The sequence below is a fragment of the Thamnophis sirtalis genome, unplaced genomic scaffold, assembly GCF_051295495.1.
Source record: "Thamnophis sirtalis isolate CommonGarterSnake01/CBP01778 unplaced genomic scaffold, rThaSir2_p1.2 scaffold_2, whole genome shotgun sequence".
Lineage (NCBI taxonomy): Eukaryota > Metazoa > Chordata > Lepidosauria > Squamata > Natricidae > Thamnophis > Thamnophis sirtalis.
The window spans coordinates 93941144-93959455 of NW_028261382.1; the positions used below are offsets into that span (position 1 = coordinate 93941144).

An 18312-nucleotide genomic window follows, 5' to 3' on the forward strand; every position below is an offset into this window, starting at 1 on the left:
GTTTAGAAAGGGCAAAAAAACCTAACTGAACAACAATGTGGTTGGCATTCTAGGACAAACTTAACCTAATTTTAACTTGTATTCAAGGCCAATGCAGTCTTATGCAAAACAATCTCCCCTTTTTTAAATTCAAAAAAATCCTGAAATGCATATAGATATTAAGAAAAAGTGCTGTCATTTCTCTAGGAAAAATGCCACATGAAAGCGTGTTGCATTAGAAAAGGTTTAGAAAATGCATAGGTAAAATGGATAGAAAAAATATTATATTGCACATGTTAGAACTATCCAAGATTCCTCCTTCCCTCCCCTTTGCTTCTTTCTGTCATTTTTTCTTTCCCTCTCTTCTCTTTGCTTCTTTGCTTCCTTCCTTCTTTCTTTTCTCTCTCTCTCTTTCAATTTTTCTCTCCAGCTCCCCTTCGCTTCTTTCTGTCATTTTTTCTTTCCTCCTCTCTCCCCTTTGCTTCTTTCTCTCTCTCTCTCTCTTTCATTTTTCTTTCTCTCTCTAGCTCTCCTTTGCTTCTTTATTTCTTCTTTCTTTCTTTCTGTCCTTCCTTTTTTCTTTCTCTCTCTCCCTCTTTCCCTCTCTCTTTTTCTCCCCCCCCTTTGCTTGCCCCTTCCTTCCTTCCTTCCTTCCTTCCTTCCTTCCTTCCTTCCTTCCTTCCTTCCTTCCTTCCTTCCTTCCTTCCTTCCTTCTTTCCTTCCTACCTATCTACCTAACTGTGCAGTGTAAGCTTTTTTCTACCCACTTTTCTTAAGATGTGTATGTGCGTGCAGGTGTCTGTGTATAAATATTTTAAAGAACTTCTTCAAACATTTAAAAATGATTTAAAACCAAGCTGAATGTCCAGTCCAGAATTAAAGGAGGGTGAGCAAAAACTGTCAGTGGTCACAAGGATTTCTTGTTTATTTCATCTTCTCCTTTTTTTAATTGATTGTCTTCTTTCCTAGCTGGTTGCTTCAGGATCCTGAAATGCAACTGAGGACAACCTACAAGGGTTTCACCGAGGCTGTCGATTCTTACTTTGACAACCTAATACCCCAGGTGGTCCATCTTCAGGTAAATAAAATCACACCATTTATTTACTTATTCCTAGGGTTTCTTTTTCTTTTCTTTTCTTTAAATCATTCGATCTTTGTCTCACCAGAATTAAAAACCAGGTAGATCCTATCATGTCCAAACACCCCCAAGATTAATTTTCTAAACCTTCCTGGGATGCTATTAAATGTTCAAATGTATCCTGAGCATCTTTCTTTCTTTCTTTCTTTCTTTCTTTCTTTCTTTCTTTCCTGCTTCCCTTCTTCCTTCCTTCTTTTTCTTTTTCTCCTCCCTCCTCTTTCTTTCTTTATTCTTTCCTTCCTCCTTTTTCTTTCTTCCCCTCTTTCTTTCTTTCCTGCTTTCCTTCCTTCCTCCTTTTTTTTCTTCCCCTCTTTCTTTCTTTCTTTCTTGCCTTCTTTTTCTTTCTTTCTCCTCCCTCCTTCTCTTAATCTTTCTTTCTTTATTCCTTCCTTTTCTTTCTTTCTTTCTTTCTTTCCTGCTTTCCTTTCTTCCTTCTTTTTCTTTTTCTCCTCCCTCCTCTTTCTTTATTCCTTCTTTCCTCCTTTTTCTTTCTTCCCCTTTCTTTCTTTCTTTCTTTCCTTTCTTCCTTCTTTTTCTTTTTTCTCCTCCCTCCTTCTCTTTCTTTATCTTTCTTCCTTTCTTCCTTTTCTTCTTCATTTCTTCCTCCCTTTCTTTCCTTCCTTTTCTTTCTTTCTTTCTTTCTCCTCTCTCCCTCTCTTTCTTTCTTCCTTCTTTCTCTTTCTTTCTTTCTTTCTTATTGGTGGTAAGGAGAGGGTACAGCAGGCACTTTGTGATTTACTCCATCTCTGCCTCCTGGAAGTATTCTTGAGCCAGAGGGGACCTTTGGTTTCTCTTTTAAAACGGAACTCCGGACCAAGCCGTGGAGAAGCAAGGCAAAAACTGTACAGAATCCACCTCCATAAATCTTATCCCAAACACAGTAATTATATCCTCCAACTGCACCACTCAATTTGCTTACGTTTTCCTTCTTCTCTTCCCAGTACAAGAACGGAGGGCCAATTATAGCCGTGCAGGTGGAGAACGAATACGGCTCCTATGCCCAAGACCAGAATTACATGGCCTACATAAAACAGGTAAAACGATCTCTCCACCTCTTTGGAACTGAAAATGAAATGCTGAAGGTTACACAAAAGCAAAACAAGCACGCACAAACAAACACACACACACCCACTGACAAGTGCACATGCACACACAAAGAGTTGATACATCCTAGAATTGATCTGATTGATCTCACGGGACAGGAGACGGAGTAATGTTTATTAATTCCTTAGATTTATGCACCGTCCATCTCACTGTCCAGCAACGTTTGATAATCGACAGGATAACGTCTATGGAGATTCAGGTCATGAGAGACCGCCTGCTGCCAATTACCTCCCACAGACCCATTAGATCTCACAGGGTCGGCCTCCTCCGGGTTCCGTCTACCAGCCAATGCCACCTGGCTATTACCCGGGGTAGGGCCTTCTCTGTGGCAGCTCCGGCCCTTTGGAACGAACTTCCCGCAGGGATTCGGACCCTCACCTCTCTCCAGGCCTTCCGAAAAGCCGTCAAAACCTGGCTTTGCCGGCAGGCCTGGGGGTGATGAGTTCCCTCCCCTCTCGACATGTATGGTTGTGCGACTGTTGTCTACTTTTATTATTTGTATTTTGTCTTTTATGTTCCCCTTTTCCCCCCTTGAATTGTTCGCCGCCCTGAGTCCTCCCGGAGAAGGGCGGCATACAAATAATAAAATACAATACAATACAATGGTTGTCCCAAAGGTGCTTTTTCAAGAGACAACCGTACTTTCTGCTTTTTCTTGGAAGACATTTCAGTTCTCATTCAAGAAGCTTCTTCAGCTCTGACTAAAGAAGCTTCTGGGGTAAGAAACGAAACGTCTTCAAAGAAAGCAAAAACAGAAAGTCCAGTTGCCTCTTGAAAAAAGCACCTTTGGGGACAGGAGTAATATAGTAATATGAAAGTTACTGGGGGAGTGGAGAACTGCTGGTTAAAGAGTAAGATGGTTTTATTTCATTCGTTTTATTTTACTATTTTTTAAACGTATTGGCTGCCGATCTCTGAAGCTCCTAAGAGCAACAGAGCCAGTTTTTAGAAGACGTTTTGGTCGCCATGATGTAAAAAGGATGTGGAGACTCTAGAAAGAGGGCAGAGAACAGCAACAAGGAGGATTAAGGGACTGGAGGCTGAAACATATGAAGAACAGTTGCAGGAACTGGGTATGTTTAATGAAAAGAAGGACCAGGGGAGACATGATAGTGTCTTCCAATATCTCAGGGGCTGCCACAGAGAGGAGGGAGTCAAGCTATTCTCCAAAGTGTCTGAAGGCAGAACAAAAAGCAACAGAGGGAAACTAATTAAGGAGAGAAGCAACTTAGAACTAACGAGAAATTTCCTGACAGTGAGAACAATTTACCAGTGGAACTGCCTGCCTCCAGAAGTTGTAGATGCTCCAACACTGGAGGCTTTTAAGAAGAGACTGGACAGCCAATTGTCTGAAGTGGTGCAGGGTTTCCTGCCTAGGCAGTGGGTTGGACTAGAAGACCTCCAAGGTCCCTTCCAACTCTGTTATTCTGTTAAGACATGCGAAGGTTAGACATCCATCCATCAGGCCCATTTCAATTGGGATTCCTCTTGTGAAAGAGATCCCTGAGCTTTCTTGCAAAAGGAGAGAGATCTTCCTGCTCTTCCAAAGCAAATAGTTTGTCAATCGCAAAACAAACCTTTGGCCCCGTAGTAAAAGACACAGAGCCTCCATTGCCGTAGATTATTTTTGAAAAGCAAACCGAAGCTGCCTTGCAAAACCCCGGTAATCTGGGGCTAAGGCAGAAGGACGGCTAATTTGATTAAGGTCCCCTGCTGTCATCTCACCCAGCAAAGAGAACTTGGCAAGTTCCCACCTGTGTCCCGGGCAGGCAGGTGCTGGGAGATTATCAGTTTTAGCTTGGCAAATCTTCCCGGAGCTGCACCCTCATCCCTTACTTGGTGACAATTCTTGCTGATGCCAGGCTTACCTGGTGTTCTGATCGAGGCTTCCCCAAAAAGTACGAAGCAGATTCCTGGTCCCGACAAAACCCCCTTTTATTAAACGAATTCCTCTCATTCACATTCAGCAAAGGCCTGGCAAACAGTCTTTCAAAGGAGATTTTAGGACCACAGACCTTATCTGTCTTGAAAAGCTGCCATGTAAATATTTTCCAAATGAGGTGCTGTGCAAAAAAGAGTCTCTGAGATTCACGGACAGATCTTCACACTCCTGAAATGAATCTAACAAATGAAGAAACAAATTGTTTCCTGCAAAAGCCCACTCCCCTTTCGCTCCTCTTTGTTCCCTATGGGAGGGGCCATTCACCATCCACCTGTGGCTTTACTCCCAAGTCGACCCCTGTTCCTTAGCTGTTCCCTTCATCTGGCAGCTCTGCGCATGCGCACACTGGGAACAGGCTCCAGCTGTTCCTCTGCCTCACTGCTGTCGAGCTCCCTCTCCGCCTCCCACTCAGAGCCCTCGTCTAAGCTTTCCTCAGCCCCCAGGACTGGCCCATGTTCCTCCCCAACCTCCTCCCTGACCGACTCTGCTGCCAGCTCCACTGGCAGCTGGTGGGCCACAACATTTATAAGTTATTTCAAGGTAGTGAATTTATCTAATGCACCTTTTTTATTTTACTTTTCCCGTTACAACTATCTGATGAGGGAGGTTGGATTCCGAGAGAGAGATTGGCCCAAAGGCAACTGGACTTTTTCTTGGTTTAACCTCAGTTAGAACTGAAGAAGCTTCTTGAATGAGAAACAAAATGTTTTCACAGGAAAAAAACAAAAAACCAAGAAAGTCCACGTTGTCTTTTGGAGATGCCCCTTTGGGACATCTGGGTTAAAATGGCGTTGATCCCGGAAAGAGTAACTCCCTTCAAACCCTGGTTTGTTCCTTGATCCTGGCTTCTTCTGGAACTTCAGCATGGTCATCCTTTTTTTCCTCACAGGCCTTGTTGAGCAGGAAGGTGGTGGAGTTATTGGTGACCTCGGATAATAAGGATGGTTTGAAAGAAGGCACCGTAGAAGGAGGTCAGTTGTGTGATTCTGGAGCAAAGTTGTGACTGAGTTTTTTTTTATAAAAAGTGTGCCATTGTACACCTATCTGCTACAATTTTGCAAAAGGGCAACGTGGTGCTTTTTGTGTAAACGCATGTGAGGAACCAGCAGCACTGCAAAATATTTGTATGGACCTTAGAAAGCTTTTGAAATCATTCCTCTATTAAGGTCCATCTGCTTTAATCATGCTTAAGGTAAAGGTTCCCCTTGCACATATGTGTTAGTCGTTCCCGACTCTAGGGGGCGGTGCTCATCTCCATTTTAAAGCCGAAGAGCCAATGCTCTCCAAAGACGTCTCCGTGGTCATGTGGCCGGCATGACTCAATGCCAAAGGTGCACGGAACGCTCTTACCTTCCCACCAAAGTTGGTCCCTATTTTTCTACTTGCATTTTTTACATGCTTTCGAACTGCTAGGTTGGCAGAAGCTGGGACAAGTAACGGGAGCTCACTCCATTATGTGGCGCTGGGGATTCGAACCACTGAACTGCCGACCTTTCTGATCGACAAGCTCAGCATCTTAGCCGCTGAGCCACAGCGTCCTTTCATGCCCCACCTACGCATCCCCACGCTGGGAACCCCTCCTCTATTTAAAGCTCAGAGTGTATGGGTAATGCTGGGCTTGTAACCATTCATCTAGCAGTTTCAGCAATACTGGGAAAAACAAGAAGAGTTACCACCAATTGATTAAAAATATGGTTGATTGCTTAGAATGTAAATAACTTCATTCTTCCCACCCCCCCACCCCCCTCATTTTGCTTTGCCAATAAAGCCTCTAATCCTTCTGGTAGTGGGACAGATTTGTGAGGCTAATAAGAAAGAATTTGGGTGTATATAATGCTTAAAATTGCTATTCTTGTCTGCTTTTGGCCATGGCTTCTGACACCCCGTTGCTACGTCCAATTTTCCTTATTTTATGCGTCCTGCATGCGAAGGATGAGTGCGTAATTTATACGGTCGGCTTCCAGAAATCTGTCTGTGTGTGTGGATGTATCTGTTTGCCTGCTAATTTATTAAAACTTATTTCTGTCCCATTAGTATGCTCCAGGCAAGTCACCCAATCAGATATGCAGAAAGAACTTTCCTAAACCTAATCAAAATGATAAGATGATCTTCATGATGACAGATCGCAACGCTCTGGCTCAAAATTAAGAGTTTGCCCTTCTCTGCAAATTCACGGAGAGATGGCCAAACCAGAGGCCAGAATGAATGAATGAATGAATGAATGAATGAATGCAAACTAGGTATTCTAATGAAGAGAAAGACTAGGGACAACTGGAGAGCTGTCTTCCAATATTGGAGGCCCTGTCACAAAGAGGAGAGGGTCAGCGGAGTCTCCAAAGGACAAGAGCGCAGGGCAAAAAGCAACGGATGGAGACTTATCAAAGGGATAAGTCCTAGAACTAAGAACCTAGAACTATGGAGAAATTCCCTGATGGTGAGGACAATTAGCCCATTGGACGGCTTGCCCCCCGATGTTGTGGGGGCTCCATGCCTGGAGGTTTTGAAGATGAGACTGGGCATCTCCCTGTCCAAAGTGGTATAAAATCTCCTGCTTCAGCAAGGGGGTTGGACTGGAAGATCTCCAAGGTCCCTTCCAACTCTCTGACTCTGTGAATAAACCCCACCTGGGTCGATGATGAATCTTCGGCTAAACCCCACCAAGTGCCGAAAAGGGAATGCGTGCAACCCGGAAGAGGAGCTGCCTAGGGGGCATGAATGTGCCAGAAAATTAACTTCCGGCTTCCAGTGTGTGCATGCGCGCCAGCCAGAGGTGGGTTCCTACCGTTTTGGCTGAGTAGGTAGTAACTCGGCCCTCCAGGCACCCAAACTGGTTCTATTGTTGGCGGCGCCATCTTGATTTCTGGTTCCGCGCATGAGCAGAACCATCTCCGTTGCAGAAATGTACTTCCCCCCCCCTCCTTTTTTAATGTTCTGTGCATGCACAGACTTTTTCTGGTGTACATGCGCAGGAATTTGTTTGCACCGAACCGGCCGTAATGCCGGTAGCAACCCACCCCTGGCGCCAGCCACTTAATATTCTGGTTACTGGTGCGCATGTGCGCACGACGATCTGTTGGCCAGCGTCCCATGCTCAGGCCGGAAAACAGAAGACCGGCTCTTCCAGTTCCCGGCCCTGCGGCACACGCAAATCCCAGCTGATGGCCATGCACTCATGCATGCCAGAAACCACGAAGAGGAACGGGCAACACCACACGGGGCCAGGCGAGATGGCTGCGTGTGCCGCTTGGGTCAGGCGTGCCATAGGTTTGCCATCAGGGGCTCAGTTCAAATCATGTCGTTTTCTCGAAGGATCCTTTGCCCAGTCTTAATGTGGAGGTTCTCTTTGCTGGCTTTGAAGCAGAGCCAAGCACCTGCAGTGCCCACATGGCCACTCCTTGTTGGCCTTTGCCCTTTTGAAGCCCCCAGCCCAGGGGACTGTCCAGCAGGCTGCCCATTTGGTCTATCCCATCCGGTGTAAATATTTCTCCTCCCCGTAAGTGGCAGCCGTTCCCTTCTTCGTCCACGAGGAGTCGCTCTCTCCCTTCGAGTGCCAGGGAGAACGGAGGGAGGGGGAAGAGAGCTTTGAGCCTGGCGGTTCTGTGCTTTTGCGCAAATGTGTTGACTGCCTTTGAGTGTTTTCTTGCTCGCTCTCTCGCTCGCTCATTCATCCTCTGGCTGGGAGTTGTGCGTCCAGGCAGGCTCCTGCGCCTGGATCCCAGCCCCTGCTTCAGATGTCACAACAATCTGCTCATTGGAGTCAACATGTCACGTTAATCAGGAATGTTTTATAATGAGGGCCCTGAGTGATGCCACGATGACAACCTCGGAAGAGGCGGCTGTGAGAATACACAAAGTGCGCATTAGAAAGCAGGCTGGAAGAAAAAAGGAGAAGAAAGGAAGTGTTTTCTTCCCTCGAGAGAAAATGCCTTCCTGGATGGTTTAGGTGCAGTTCTGTCTGTCTCTCTCTTTCTCTCTCACTCTTCAACTCTCACTCCCTCTTTGTCTCTCTGTTTTTCACTCTCACTCTCTCTCTCTGTCTCTTTCTCTCTCCCTCTCACTCATTATTTCTCTCTCTCTCTCTCACTCTTTCTCTCTCTGTAGGTCTGTGTATCTCTCTATGATTCTCTCTCTCTCTTTCTCTCTCTCTCCCTCTTCCACTCTCACTCTCTCTGTCTTTCTCTCTCACTCACTCTCTATCTCTGTCTTTCTCTCTCCCTCTCACTCACTCATTCTCTGTCTCTCACTCTTTCTCTCTCTGTAGGTCTATGTATCTTTCTGTGATTCTCTCTTTCTCTCTCCCTCTTCCACTCTCTCACTCACTCTCTATCTCTGTCTTTCTCTCTCCCTCTCACTCACTCATTCTCTGTCTCTCTTTCTCTCTCTGTAGGTCTGTGTATCTCTGTGATTCTCTCTTTCTCTCTCTTTCTCTCTCTCTTTCTCTCTCCCTCTTCCACTCTCTCACTTACTCTCTATCTCTGTCTTTCTCTCTCCCTCTCACTCACTCATTCTCTCCCTCTCACTCACTCCCTCTCTCTCACTCACTCTGTAGGTCTGTGTATCTCTCTGTGACTCTGTCTCTCTCACTCTCTTTCTTTCTGTCTCTCTCTTTCCCTCTCTCCCTCTTCCTCTCTCACTCCCTCTGTCTCTCTCTGTCTTTCTCTCTCCCTCTCACTCACTCTTTCTCTCACTCTCTGTAGGTCTGTGTATCTCTCTGTCTCTCTGTGTGTGTGTCTCTCTCTCTGTCTCTCTCTCTTTCTCTCTCTCTGCCTGACCAATTAACTGTCAAGTTGCAGACCAGTTTTGCACTCCGGATTTTCTATCTATGCTGCCATGGGTCTTCGTTTTGGAAAGAACTAAGCTGCTAGTCCCTCTGGTTTGTTAATAAAGCATTATATGTGTTGCAATTGTTGTTGCCCTGGATAGGCGCTACAGGTGGTCCTTGACTTAACAACAGTTCAATTAGGGACCGTTCCAAGTTGCAACGGCACTGAAAAAAGTGGCTTACGGCCGTTTTTCATACTTAATGACCGTTGCAGCATCAAAATTCAAATGCTTGGAAACTGATTCGTATTTACGACGGTTGCAGTGTCCTGGGATCACGTGATCCGCTTTTTGCAACCTTCTGACAAGCCAAGTCAACGGGGGGAGCCAGATTCACTTAACAGCCGTGTCGCTGATTTAATAACGGCAGCGCTTCACTTAACAACGGCCGCCAGAAAAGTCGTAAAATGGGGCAAACTTCACTGAAAAAACGTTTCGCTTAGTAACCTAAGTTTGGGGCTCAATTGTGGCCGTAAGTCGAGGACTACCTGTATAATCATGTTCTTCTGCAGCTACCTGGAACAAAAATGAATGTGTGCCTCAAATTAAGATTCTCACAGTCTCTTTGGAATTTAGAATAGAATAGAGCTGGAAGGGACCTTGGAGGTTTTCTAGTCTAGCCCCCTGCTCAAACAGGAGACCCCCGTATCATTTCTGTCCAGTCTCTTCTTGAAAGCCTCCAGTGATAAAACTCCCACAACTTCTGAAGGCAGCTTCTATTCCATGGGTTGATTGGTCTAGCTGTCAGGAAATCTCCCTTTAGTTCCAAGTTGCTTCTCTCCTTGATCAGTTTCTGTTCTGACCCCCCCTTCTCCGCTCGTTCAAAGACGACAGGCAGACAGACTTAAAAGGAAAGAACTTTATCAGCCTCGGCTCACGCTGGCTGCGAGCCCAAAAATAAACATAAGTAAAGTCTCTGGCAAGAAGATAACAGAATGCAAAAACCAAGTTCTCTTACAAAACAAATCACTTCTCCAAGTGTCTCCTTGAATAAGGGTTACAGAAAGCAAAGCATTTATCCAAGTGTCTCTCACAAACAAACCACGACCGATGAATGATAAACGTTGACTTCTGCAACCAGGGCGTGGCACCATCCGTCCTTTTATCTCCAGAAGACCACACTAACGAGCCCCAGCTGCATTGTTAATCTTGCATCCCGACTCAACTCACAGCAAACTTCTGCTGACTCACAACAAGTTTCCATCCATTGTTCTTCGTCTGGCCTTCTGGTGCTTTGGGAAATAGCTTGACCCCTTCCTCTCTGTGGCAGCCACTCAAGCATTGGAAGTCTGCTTCCAATATTCCAAAGAGGAAAGGAAAGGAAGGAGGGAAGGGATAGAAAAAGAAGGAGAATGGGTAGGAGGGGGAAGAGAAGGAGAGGAGTAGGGGAGAGGCAAGGGAAGAAGGAAAGGGAAAGGAGAGGAGGAAGGAAGAAAGTAAAGAAGGGAGGGAGGGTGAAACGGAAAGAAAAAAATAGGGTGGTAATAATACAAAATAGGTGTGTGGGATGGTTAGCAAAGCAACTCAGAATGTATATTTTAACCTTTTAGATGGAAAAACAAATATGTAAAAGTGATAAAGATAAATAAGAACAGTAACTGTGATTGTATACCTATATATAAGAGAATGAAAATAAAAAAACTTTTATAAAAAAAAAATTGGAAGACTGCTATCCTGTTACCCCTGGTCCTTCCCTTCCCCTTAAGAACCACAGCAAAACAAAGTTGTACAATTAACAGTTTCCTTACTTAGCGACCGAAATTCTGGTCCCAGTTACAGTCATAAGTCGGAGGATTCCCTGTGGATTCCCTGCTGTTGCGGCCTGATTGAAATCTTTCCTTGTTCTGCCCATTTTCCCTCTTTTCTTAACAGCTTTGGCCACGATCAACTTTCAGAAGATGGAGCCTGGACTCCTGTCCTCCCTCAGCAAACTGCAGGTAAGGAAGACGCTTCCCGAGGTGAGACCTCACCTTCTCATGCCCTTGGGGTGCGTTATATGATCGGAGAGCTTGGAGGGCGCCATGTGCAAAAAAATGCCGATGTTTTCAATTCCTGGATCTGTATTTATTCATAACCAGCCGATAATCCGGGTATTTATTTATAGGGGGAAAATGTCCAGGCCAAACTTAATTTCTAATGTTGGATTTTCCCCCTTACAAGACGGAGCCCCCTTGTGGAGTACTGTGAAGCCGTTGCCATGGCAAGTCCACTGCGCTGCACAATAGAAGCCATTGTAAGGCACAACAGGCTATATCCTAACAGAACACCCCTCCCCAAGGGGCGATAGGGGTGTCTTACCCCCACAGTGTTTTTTTTCCAGAGAGTAAGTCATCTGTGTACCAAGTTTGGTTGAAATTGTTCGAGGCATTCCAGAGTTATTCTGGAACATACACACACACAGCCATTTTTATATAGGAAGGAAGGAAGGAAGGAAGGAAGGAAGGAAGGAAGGAAGGAAGGAAGGAAGGAAGGAAGGAAGGAAGGAAGGAAGGAAAAAGAGAAAAGGAGGAGGAGGAAGAAGAAGAGGAAGAAGAAGAGGACAATAGATAGATGGCTTTTCAAATGTACATTCTTCCCCAGGGTTACTTGGGGTTCATTTTCTGCAGCCCAAATGTTCATTAGAGACCCATAATTGGTCGCTGCTCAATCGAGCCCCAAAGAATTTATACCCAGACAGAGCTGGCTTTCGGGGAAATGTATTTACTTGATGTGCTGGAGGAAGATTGCCTTTATCCTTCTTGTCAACAATCGGTAAATAACCCACTGAGAAGCTCATTGATTCCTCGGTTGGTGCAGGATCTGGATGTGAAGAAGAGAACAAAAGTCATTTCCGTTTTCATTGAATCCTCCCCTCGCGCTCGGTGTTCGTTTTATTTTTAAAAAGAGGCATTCGCTCTCTGATCTTCACCCAGGAGGCCTTTTAAAAATGGCTTATATCTCAGAAACGCTAGATAGTTCTTGGCCTGTAGGCTCAAATTCTAAAAAGTGCGGCATTCAAGGAAAAAGAGACGGGGAAAAGAAGAGAGGGGAAGAAATAGAAAAATCAAGGATTAGTTAATGTATCACAATGGTATTACAGCCCCGGAGACTGAATTCTAGTCTTCCCTTAGGTAAGAAAGCTGGTTGAGTGACTTTGGGCCAGTCACCAGGAGACAGTGAGTTCAATTCTGTCTTGAGCATTAATGCCAGCTGGGTCACTTTGGGCCAATCACCAGGAGAGGTGAGTTCTAGTCTTGCCTTTGGCATGAAAACTGGCTAGGTGATTTTGGGCCAATCACCAGGAGACTGGGAATACTAGTCCCACCTTAAGCATGAAAGTCGGCTGGTGTCTTTGGGACAATCACCAAGAGATGGTGAGTTCTAGCCTTAAACATTTCTGCGTTCAGAGTTAAATGATTGCCGAGTGAAGACGTATTCATCAACTCCAAACAAGGCCATGCATTCGCCTGATGTGTTTTCCTTTTACAGCGTGACATGCCATTGATGGTGATGGAGTACTGGACTGGTTGGTTTGATAGCTGGGGAGGAACTCACAACGTCTTTGACGCAGATGGTAAGTTGTTTGCTGGCTCAGTTCCTTCTCCGTCTGACTTCCCAACCCTCTGCCCTCCTCCTTTCTTCTAATTATTGCTCCAAACAATAGCAGAAGCAGATGTAGATGTAGAGGGTTTGGGAGACCTGCAGAGTGAAAATACTTAAAAAAAAAAAAAATACCTCTTCAAATCATGTTGCGTCTTATAGTCTGAAAAATACGGTATATCTCCTGAACAGAACTCCTCATTGGCGACAAGTAGGGCATCCGGCCTGTAAACACTCCACTCCATTCAGCTGCACAGACTCCACCCCGCAAGGGATTATGGGGTTGTTAAAAGATGATGATGATGATGATGATGATGATGATGATGATGATGATGATGATGATGATGATGATGATGATGATTTGAGCTAATCACCATGGTTGTTAAAAGAATTGGCAACTGTTAAGCTAATCCATTGTTTGCTATGGGGCAAGGCTGAGTCAACCTTGAGCCAATCTGGATCGCGCCGCTGGGAATCGGCAGAGTTAGCTTGCAATACTGCATTCTAACCACTGGGAAGGAAGGAAAGAAAGAAGGAAGGAAAATAGCAATAGCACTTAGACTTATATACCGTTTCACAGTGCTTTTCAGCCCTCTCTAAGCGGTTTACAATGTTAGCGTTCCAGAAAAACCCAACTCCAATTAAAAACTCCGAGACAGGCATGTTTCTCAAATATGGCTTCCAAACCTGACAGGCAGCCGATTGCCCCCGACAATCGGGGTCCTCGTTTTACCCACCTCAGAAGGATGGAAGAAGGCTGAGTTCCAACCTTGAGCCAGTCAGGATCGAACTGCAGCTAGCAGTCAGCTGAAGTAGCCTGCAGTACTGCACTCTAACCACTGCGCCACCTCGGCTCTTAGTGCTAGAAGTTTTCTTTCTCTCTGCAGAGATGCTGGAAAGGGTTGAGGATGTCCTCCGGCAAGGAGCCTCCATCAATCTGTACATGTTCCACGGAGGGACCAATTTTGGATTCATGAACGGCGCTCTGCATTTTAACGACTACAAGGCCACCATCACCAGCTACGGTAAGGTTCCCTTGGCCCATCAGGCCCGGCTTGCCAAGAATGCTCGGGAGGTGAAGGCAGAAGCAGCCAGTTAGTTCCCAGCTATATTGAATTCTATTCTGTAGTGCAATATTAATGCAATAACAGGGTTTTTCAATCCAATGGCATGGGACGTGAAGGATGTGTGTTTTTGTTTTATTTTTATAGATTTCATATGCATAACTAGTGCTGATAACCCGGCGTCGTCCGAATATTTATTTACAGGGGGGAAATGTCCGAACCAAACATAATTTCCAATGTTGGATTTTGCACCTTACCAGAGGGAGCTCCCTTGTGGAGTACTATTGCATGGACTCCAGAGGATGGTAAAGGGCAGGAAGGCCTGGGAGAACGCTGTCCATGGGGTCGCGATGGGTCGGACATGACTTTGCAACTAACAACAACAAAACTATCCAAGTGTGCCAATAGAGGAGAATATTTGTAGCTCGGGGTTGAAGTGAAAGGTCCGTGCTACTCTTGAGCGTGGTTCTTTTCTTGCAGACGTCTCATTGCCAAACTAGGTAACATCATCAGTGCTAGTAAGCAGTGCTATCCAAACTTAGTCTATTGTGAGAAAGTAAACGCTGGGATTGTTCCTAATCTGATTTAAGAGCGTTGTGTGAATCCAGGGTATGTGTATGTGTGTGTTTGTGTTACATTCTTGTGATTTACATGACTTGCACCTGTAAGTAAGGTAAACTAGGTCCCCCCCACCCCCTATTTGCTCTACTTTGGGGTGTTTTTTTTCCAGATTATGATGCTGTGCTGACAGAGGCTGGGGATTACACCGCCAAGTACTTCAAACTACGCAAGCTTTTTTCCAGCATGATAGGTAATTGCATGAACGAAGGAGCAGCGTCCCTGTCTTCTCTGGAGGCCAGTGTGGGCGAGAAGAGCCCAGCTTGAAAACTGGCCCAACCCCATGGGCGTGTGGGACCCCCAGCTGTTTCCGGTGTAGCTTCATCCCATTGATCAGCCAGGGGCTGCTTTCTGGAGAGGGGGGGAGGGGGAGAGGGGAGGTTTGTTCTGAGTCACCTTCCCTTTGGAAGGTGACTTCCGAGGCTGTAAGGAAGGGTGAGTCTTTGTATAACAACATGGCTGGACGTAAAGCAAATGTTGATTGGAAAGAGGAGAGGGGTGAGGTCAGAGGAGGAAGGGGAGGGAGGGAGGAAGGAAAGAATAGGGAGGAAGGAATAAGGAGAGAGGGAGGAATAGGAAGGAAAAGGAAGGAATAGGGAGGAAGGGAGGGAGGGAGGAAGCCGCAGCGAGGCAGCACAGTCAGTCAAAACAAAAGCACATTCCAGCCGTATCTCTGTCAAGGCCGTCTCCAGGGTTACCCATAGTGGCCAGAGGGGAGTGATCTGTACAACCCGAGAAATTGCTTCGTTGGAGAATGTGACTGATGACACACCTTGGAGGCAGCGGAGGGAAACAGGGTCAAAGCCAGGGCGTAAATTAAGTGGGGTCAGTGCTGGCTTCACTTGGAACGTGTCCAACATGAAGCTGCTAATAAATAACTGTTTTTTTTGTTTTGTTTTTTACGCTTGGCTCGAGGCTCATGATTTAATTAGGGCATTGGTGACATCAGTCTTAGCAAGATAAATTGTGACATCGGTCTTAGCAAGATAGGTTGTGTTCGTAAGTCAAGGACTGACTAAGCTCTTCTCAAGCCAAAAGAAATTTCAGTCATTTCTCCCACCGATCCAATGCTTGAATTAAACCAGGTCCTTTCTCTTCCTCCTCCAAAGAGACTCCTCTCCCTCCGCCTCCGATAATTTCGCATAAAGCATCCTACGGGGCCATCCTGATGCAGCAGTACATCTCACTGTGGGAACTATTGTCGGGAATGGAGGTAAGTCATCCTCCAGGGAGGAAGGTGTTCAAATTGGCCAGATGATGGGAATGGAAACAAACCCACCCATTAAAAGAACTCAGAAATAAATCTCAAGTGTTTGGATATCGCTGGTGCGAGATGGTGGGATAAGATGCACCCTTAAAATGGAATCGTCGTATTGATATGCAAATAGAGCGAGCGGCCCGTGGATCTTAAGTTGCTTGAAGAGTCATTTGCAAGGTTAAAGATGCATGTCTGAAGGAGTCCCCAATCCTCTCATTCAGGTCTGTTATTTCATCTCTCCTTTTGGAGCAAGCAGGAGAGCAATTCTGCATCTCCGAGAGATGATTTTGTGTGGCATTTTGTGGGGTGGGGGTGGAACTTAGCCTGGTTGTCTAAATTCTGCAACATTCAACGTGCCACAAACCCTTTGCCTCTCAGCTGAAGGTTTCATAAGAAAAATAAAATAAAATATGTTTTCTTGATTTAGTTCATGCAAACAAGCATTTTGATGCTTTGCTTGGCGCCTACATAATGCTTGCCTATCCAAATCGATCACAGATTCCCAAGTGACAAGGGATTAAGTCACGTTCTGGTTGTAAGCAGGCATTAGCCAGGTCTTTGATATGATTGGATCTTTGTTGGTTTAAATCAGGGGTTGGCAACCTTAAACACTAAAAGAGCCACAAACGTCCTAACCGGAAGCCCCCTTGTTCAATTCTGGAACTGACCGGAAGTCCGGTTCCCACCACCATAGAGTCCGCTCCTAGTGCGGCATACCTTTTTCCTCTGCTGACTGGAAGTCCGGTTCCCCCCATCATAGAGTCTGCTCCTAGTGTGGCGTCCTTTTTCCTCTGCTGACCGGAGGTCTAGAAAGGATGCAAATGACTAGCTGTCTGCAAGGAATATAAATCCTTCCATTCCCCACCATCCAGACAGTGCTGAAGAAGCTTCTTGGATGAGAAGAGAAAGGTCTTCAAAATAAAACCAGAAAGTCCAGTTGTCTCTTGGGGGAAAAAAAATCACCTTTGGCACAACCACGACTTGGATGACGGAGACTCTCCATAGCCATTACCTTGGGAAACGTTTCATTACCCAAACTAGGTAACTTCATCGGTGCTAGAAGGGACTTGTATGGAAACAGAGAGCAAATTCCACTCCCTTCTAGCACTGATGATGTTACCTAGCTTGGGTAATGAAACGTCTACCAGAAAACAACTAAGTTAAAAAAAACAAAAAAACAAGGACCTTCAAAGCAAACTCTACACCTATTTTTCCTCTCTCCTTATTATCACCAAGGCGTTAGCTTATTATGGAGCCATGTCATGAAGCCGTTGAGGGAAAGGGGGAAAAAAACCCCACGTTATTTCTTAGCAGTCGCTGTTAGCATCCCGTTCTGCTTTCTTTTCTGCAGATTGTGAAGTCAGAATACCCCATTAACATGGAGAACCTGCCAATAAATAATGGCAATGGACAGGCGTTTGGCTACACCCTCTACGAGACCGTCATCCTTGGTGGAGGGACCCTGAATTCACATGATTACATCCGGGACCGAGCACAGGTGAGGATGGGTGTGCGAGATTACTATTGTATTTTTTGGAGTATAAGATGCACCTTTTTCCCTCAAAAAAAAAGAGGCTGAAAATCTGGGTGCGTCTTATACACTAAATACAGCATTATTTTTTTTGCCTCCCGAAGCCCCACCCCCTTCACCAAAATGGCCGAGCATAGCCTTATGGGGGTTTTCAGAGAGCTCTTGGGGGCTGGAGAGGGTAGACATGAGCAAACAACGGGGCATTTTTTGCTTATTTTTGCCCCTGCAGCCCGCAAGAGCACTTTATAAGCCTCCTAAAGGCTATGCGTGCCCTCTTTTTGACAAAAAATAGGGCCGTTTTTGCGGGGGGGAAAAGGACTGTTTTGGGGAGGTCTGAAGAATGCAAAAACTTTTTTTTTTTTAATTTCCCTCTTCAAAATCTGGGTGCGTCTTATACTCCAAAAAATACGGTACCTTCTTCTGGGAGGGAAAAGCTGGGTAGATCTTAGTTAACTCTAGCAATAGCACTTAGACTTATATACTGCTTTACAGTGCTTTGCAGCCCTTTCTAAGTGAGTTGAAGTCCACAAGTCTTAAAAGTTGTCACAGTTCAGAAATGCAGGTGGTAGCTACGGAGGATCAATGGTGAGGTGCGAGCAAGGGTGAACGCAGCCTGGATGCATTGGTGAGAACTCACTGGTGTGCTATGTGATAGAATGCCAACCCATCTTAAATCTACCAATATTTTTCAGAGTATAAGACGCACCAGGATTTTGAAGAGGCAAATTTTTTAAAAAAGTTTTTGCACTCTGCAGAACTCCCAAAAAACGGCCCGTATTTCGCGAAAACAGGCCTGTTTTTTGTCAAAAAAAAGGACATGCATAGCCTTTAGGAGGCTAATAGAGTACTCCTAGGGTTTGGGGGTGGGATTGAGCAAAAAACAGCCAATTTTGGTAAAAGGGGCGGTGTTTCGGGAGGCCAAAAATGCTGTATTCAGTGTATAAGACGCACCCAGATTTTCAGCCTCTTTTTTTGAGGGGAAAAGGTACGTCGTCATGCGTCAATAGGGATTCGAACCCCAAAACTGCCGACCTTTTTAATTGACAAGCTCAGCGTCTTAGCCACTGAGCCACCGCGTCCCCATGTCCCAATTTACAGAACGCCATTAAAAGCAGAAAATATCTTTTTTTTTTTTCCCCATTTTTGTGGAGCAGCTGCATGGCCATAACCTGCTAAATTGTAACTTACTGAAGCTGAAAAATCTAGGCTTGGTTAATTAATTTCCCCTCATTCCGTTCGTTTCTATAATCTGTTTAAATGATTCTCATTGTAACACGG

General features: G+C 45.4%; 1 protein-coding gene across 1 annotated transcript in view; it reads left to right on the top strand.

The window, feature by feature from the left end:
- GLB1L2 (galactosidase beta 1 like 2) overlaps positions 1-18312 on the top strand; it is a 48221-nt gene that overhangs the window by 20251 nt on the left and 9658 nt on the right. Inside the window, exons 5-13 of the mRNA XM_087706388.1 lie at positions 949-1057; positions 2059-2151; positions 5053-5134; positions 10857-10921; positions 12453-12537; positions 13451-13588; positions 14358-14438; positions 15355-15458; positions 16855-17001. Of these exons, the coding sequence (XP_087562514.1) occupies positions 949-1057; positions 2059-2151; positions 5053-5134; positions 10857-10921; positions 12453-12537; positions 13451-13588; positions 14358-14438; positions 15355-15458; positions 16855-17001 (904 nt within the window). The remainder of the gene's footprint in view (positions 1-948; positions 1058-2058; positions 2152-5052; positions 5135-10856; positions 10922-12452; positions 12538-13450; positions 13589-14357; positions 14439-15354; positions 15459-16854; positions 17002-18312) is intronic.